Source organism: Colius striatus, chromosome 3 (genome assembly GCF_028858725.1).
Source record: "Colius striatus isolate bColStr4 chromosome 3, bColStr4.1.hap1, whole genome shotgun sequence".
In the NCBI taxonomy this organism is placed as follows: domain Eukaryota; kingdom Metazoa; phylum Chordata; class Aves; order Coliiformes; family Coliidae; genus Colius; species Colius striatus.
The window spans coordinates 94,200,618-94,205,914 of record NC_084761.1 but is presented as its reverse complement, the minus strand read 5'-3'; the positions used below and the strand labels follow the sequence as shown (position 1 = coordinate 94,205,914).

Here is a 5,297-nt window from a genome sequence, read left to right as displayed (position 1 = left end):
CTGGCTGCTCCCTGCGCGCCGCAGCCGCCCGCCCAGCCCCGGCCGCGGGCGGGGACGCCGGGCGCACCGCAGCGCCTATAAGGGCGTCGCGCCGCAGCCCCCCGGGAATTTTTGGTCTGGGGCCACCGGGACCGAGGCCGGGAGGCCGAGAGGACGGGAGCAGCAGCGGCGGTGGCGGCGGGGGGGGGAGCGCCGGCCGCCCTGCATGGCCAGGGATTATGAGCGCCGGTGAGTTGCAGCAGGCGCAGCCCAGAGCCTCGGCGCCGGCGGCCGCCCCTGCGCCCCCGCAGCCCCGCAGCGCCCAGGAAGCCCCCGACATGGCGGTGTACTGCAGCGAGAACTTCAGCGTCTACCCCCAGCCCAGCCTCCACCCGCCCGGCGCCGCCGCCGCCGCCGCCGCGGCCGCCGCCGCCGCCGCCGCCGCCGCAGCCTCCTCGGGGCAGCGGGCGGGCGGGTACGCGCTGGGGGACTACGGGGCGCCCGCCAACGCCGGGTACCTGTGGGGCATGAACAGCCCGGCGCCCTACCTGCAGGGCCCGCCGGGCTCCGCCGCCGCCGCCGCCGCCCCCTTCCTGCCGCCGGCCTCGTACGGCTGCTCGCGGGGCGGCCAGCTGGTGGGCTCGCCCTCGGCGCCCGGGTCGCCGTCGGCGGGCGGCGCAGAGCTGAGCTGGCTGAGCCTGGCCAGCCAGGAGGAGCTGCTGAAGCTGGTGCGGCCGCCTTACTCCTACTCGGCGCTGATCGCCATGGCCATCCAGAGCGCCCCCGAGAGGAAGCTCACCCTCAGCCACATCTACCAGTACGTGGCCGAGAACTTCCCCTTCTACAAGCGCAGCAAGGCGGGATGGCAGAACAGCATCCGCCACAACCTCAGCCTCAACGACTGCTTCCGCAAGGTGCCCCGCGACGAGGACGACCCCGGTGAGGCCGCCGCGCCGGACGGGAGGGTGCGCGGGGGCGGGCGCGGAACGGGGCCGCCGCCACCCCGTGGGGCGAGCGGCAGCGGCCGTCCCGTTGTCCGGCGGGTCCCTTGAGCCCTTTAGCCGGGTGCTGTGTGGAAACCGGGCTGCCTTGTCCCGTCGGGGTCGGTGAGGAGGAGACGGGGCTCCCTTGTGCCCTCAAGCCGAGCGCTGAGCGGGGACGGGACTCTCCTGTCCCTCGAGGCCAGCGCCGTGAGGAGACTGAGCGCTCCCTTGTGCTCTCGAGCCGAGCGCTTTGAGAAGACCGAGCAGTCTTATCCCCTCAGATGAGGAAACCAGGCTGTCTTGTGCCCTCAAGCCGAGTGCTGTGAGGTGACCGAGGTCCCCTCGGGGCCGCTGACCAGGAGACCGGGCTCACTAGCCTTAAGTCGGGCGCTGTTAGGACAGCGGCTCCCCTTCTCCCGCCCCGGGCCCGGCGCTGGTCCCCGCGGGCAGTTTGGGCGAGGGGCGGCTGGCCCCAGCCCTCAGCCCGTGCCGACGGGACTGCCGGTTGTGCAAGGCCCGGCTCCTTCGGCCGTGATTCACAGCTCGCTCGCCGGCCCGGCCGCGGGGCACAGCCGGTGCCCGGGAGTGGGCGGAGGCGAGCCCGGACAGGGAGAGGACGTCTGGGGCTTCTGCGGGGACTTTGTGGGCTCACTGCTGCCCTCCCACCTGGGCCGGAGGCATGTGGGGACAGCTAATGCCACCGCAGCCCCTCACACCGAGTCTTGCATGCGGGGCAGCTTGTCTGCAGCTCCTGTGGCTCGGTGCTTGCCAGGCTGCTGTCCTCTTGGTATACCGGGCTGCACCAGCCTACCGTGCCACCAGCTCTTCTGAGAAGAGCCATTGCAAGGGACACCACCACCTTGTCACCCGCTGCAAGTGCCCCTGCTTGCTGTGAGGCAGTCAGAGCAAGGGGAGCCCTGCTCATCCCCTTTGGCCAGGCCTGAGATAGAGGTGCAAATCCTCAGGGGAGGTTTATGCTCTCAGATGGGGAGACTCTTCTCCGTATGACCTCAAGGTTCACTTGGGCATTGGAGGGGTGAAAGTGGTGATGTTCTGGAGCCAGGTTTTGGATCTTGGTAGTGGACAGCAGAGGAGGAACAAGTGTAGGAGAGATGAGAGTTCTGTGCCGGTCAGGCAGGGCATGGATATCGCTTATCTGTCTGCTAGCACAGAGATTCACTTTCTCTCTTGTTTCTCTTGTTTTCTTCCAGGGAAGGGCAACTACTGGACCTTAGATCCCAACTGCGAGAAGATGTTTGACAATGGGAACTTCCGTCGCAAGCGCAAGCGGCGCTCTGAGCCCAACGCCCCCGCCAGCGCGGCCGCAGCCTCCTCTCTGGGGGGCCTGAAGGCTGAGGAAGAGCGACCCATCCCAGCCACAGGCAAACCGTGTGGAAACAGCCCACCTCCAGAGCTGGACCCCTCGCCTTCTGCCCGGGACCATCCAAAAAGCTCCTCTCCCTCCGGTATCATTTCATCCACCCCTAGCTGCCTCAGCACCTTCTTCAGCGGCATGAGCTCGCTGAGCAGCGGAGGCAGCCGGCTGACAGGTGGGCTCGGCAGTGACCTGCATCACAGGAACTTCTCTGCTGGACAGCTGAGCAGCGGCACTTTCACCCCTTCCAGCAGCTCTTCTCAGGAGGTGCCTTCACCAGACCAGCTGCAGCGGGTTGCGGGACCTTCCCCTGCTTACTACAGCTCCTTCCATCCCAGCAGCAGCAGCCAGGGAGCCCAGTACAACCACTACTACAACTTCACAGTTAACAGCCTCATCTACACCCGGGATGGAACGGAGGTGTAGGACGCCGGGGCAGTCGGCTGGCGGGCGCTGCAAAGGGAATGGGAGTTGCAGGTGTGCCTGGCAGGACAGAGGAACGTACACTTTTTGCAAACAGCATTTCAACGTGGACACTTCCCAGCAGTTCTTCCAGGGAGACAGATCTTCTCACCTTCCTACATAGGAGCACCCCGTAAACACCAGCAAGAAGGCAGATGCAAAGTCTTCTCCGCATCCTGGAAGACGTTGGGTGGTTTAGACGGCTTGATTGTCTAAATCCTGCGGATGGAAGCGAACTGAATCCGTGTTTTCAGAGGTTTCCAACCTTCCAACCTTGAATGTAGAATAAGAAGTTTAAAAAAACCATAAGCATAAAGTGATTATCAGCAAGAGCTGAGCGTAGACATCCAGTGAGTCTTAGAACTGAGACCAGGAGGGAAAAAACAATGAAGAGATTTCTTATGAAGTGCCTTGTACAATGTATTAAAAACCTCTTCTGCCAGCAATTGCCTCTGTAAGCCCTTGCTTTCGGCCCTCATCTGGCAATATGCACTGCACTGGGTGGGGGACACTGGGTAAACACCCACCCAAAACCTCCTGGAAACCCACGAAGCTTCAGTGGGCTTTCCCCTGTGTATGGCATATTGTACAGCCAGGGCTGTGTCTTGTAAAACAACCCTTTTCCCTGAGCTTAGTACCAAAGATAACTGTAGCCACGCAGCTTTAGCAGGAGAATAAACACTGGGGTATTTTTATACATATTTGTACGTAATGTAACTCTTCTGTACATATGTTTCTATGCGGTTTTATATTTGTAAATTATGTTCTGGAGCTGTACTTATTTATAATGTGTTTGAAACTTGGTTAAAAGTTTATTTTCCTTCGTCTCCCCTTCTCTCACGTTGTTTTTATTCGTTTTGAGGGGTTGTTTTGTTGGTTCTCAGTTTTGTTTTTTGTCCATTAGTGTATCAGTGAAACTTTTCAGGCTGAACAGCTGCTGGGAATAAAATGTTAGCAATTGTTAAGATTTGGGGTTTTTTTTTGCCTGGTTTGAAGTGTATTAATACTCTATGGGAGGCATGTTTTGCTTTCACATGGTTTGGGATAAAAGGGGCAAAGATTTATGAACTGTTTCATGTGTGCAGTAAGACAGAAGCGAGATGCATCTGAGCCCGTTTGCAGCCTTTCATAGCCTCACTGTGTAGAGGGGGCACTCGGGGCTGCTTTGGTTGGTTCTTGACAAGGATCTGAATGACAACTGTCTTGGTTTTTTTCAGCCTGGTTTAGTAAAAAAACAAATAAAAGCTTGCAAAAGTAAAAAGAAGTGGGGCTGGCTCCAGTGTGGTGCTGGCTAGCAGGAGATGCAAAGTCTAAGCTTGACTCTGGGCTCGATCTGGTTTGCAGATTTGTTTGTTTGAACAGGGTTTCACCTGCTCCCAGTGACAGGCCAGTTGAGAAGCAGGAGAATCCTTTCCCCGATCCTTGCTGGGAAAGGAGAACCCCTCCTAGGTCAGCTCCCAGTTCCTGCCGTTTGCTTGGGCTGTTTGCTGGGTGCTGTGCATGAATACAGCTGAGATGTGGGTGTCTTCGTGAGGAACGAGGCCTCAGTCATGGAGCTGAGCATGAAATTGCAGCTGTGTAAGGCCGTCCCTGCAGGCTATTGAGAAAACAAAAGCTGTTGGCCGTGGGATGGTGCAGTGCCTCTTCACTGGCTACCTGCAGAAGGCACGGGGCAGTGATGCAAGGCAAACCGCTGGCCCCATCCAAAATACGGTGAGGCCATGACGAAACGTCAGATGACTTCCATGTGCTCGGGACTGGGACCAAGGGCTTGCCCCGGCACTTGCCAACTGCCCTTTGTGCAATAGCCGAGACCAGTGGGCGAGTGGCAACTCCTGCCTCATCCCCCACCTCTCACTCACCCCTTCCCAGCACAGATACCATCTTCCTGGCTTTAAGGGTAATTCCTCTGTGTCTTGATTTGTAATGGTGCTGCAGCAGCAGTGGTAATGGGAGGGAAAGGGCAGAGTGCCGCTAGCAAAAAGACACGGTGGTCAGTCTTGTCCTGCTCGAGTTTGGTCACACCAGGTCTGGAACAGCTTTACTTGCATTTTGGACTGCTGAGTTAGATCAAAAAAAGTGATGGGGGGATTCCCAACACCTTCAAAAGATCCAGAGCCAGTCTGTAAGTAAGCCAGGAACTGCTTACTCAGGGATCTCAGTGACCATTGCACCCTTTCTCTGCTCCAGCAGCCTGGTGTCAGGCTTAGCAAGCAATGGGGCAGCTCAGGACGCTTGCACGTGCCCAGCTCATGTTCTTCATGTTCTTCAGGGTTTTCCCTCTGTCACTTCCATCAGCTGCATGTTCCTGTAGACAGTACCCTTAAACATATCCCCTGAGGATCCCAAATCAGTGGCAAATTTGTGTTGCTGAGTGCTTGCCTCTGGCAGTAAGCCCTCAGCACATATCCCATGGCTCTACAGACATCCTCATGCCACATTGATTGGGTGAAGGCTTAGTCAGAACCTGCCAGAGCAGAGCCAGGGAAAGATTCACA

The 5,297-nt window shown here is 58.5% G+C and overlaps 1 protein-coding gene across 1 annotated transcript; it reads left to right on the top strand.

Moving 5' to 3' along the window:
• Positions 1-218: 218 nt before the first annotated feature.
• FOXI3 (forkhead box I3) lies at positions 219-2,763 on the top strand. Its single transcript, XM_061993824.1, has 2 exons — positions 219-918; positions 2,174-2,763. Exons 1-2 carry the CDS (start codon positions 219-221, stop codon positions 2,761-2,763), a joined length of 1,290 nt encoding a protein of 429 aa, XP_061849808.1.
• The last annotated feature ends 2,534 nt before the right edge of the window (positions 2,764-5,297 follow it).

Excerpts from the sequence above, each read along its gene's own strand:
- FOXI3 (XM_061993824.1), top strand. The coding sequence starts at position 219 with ATGAGCGCCGGTGAGTTGCAGCAGGCGCAGCCCAGAGCCTCGGCGCCG. Across the intron at positions 919-2,173 it reads CCGCGACGAGGACGACCCCG|GGAAGGGCAACTACTGGACC; the intron begins GTGAGGCCGCCG and ends GTTTTCTTCCAG.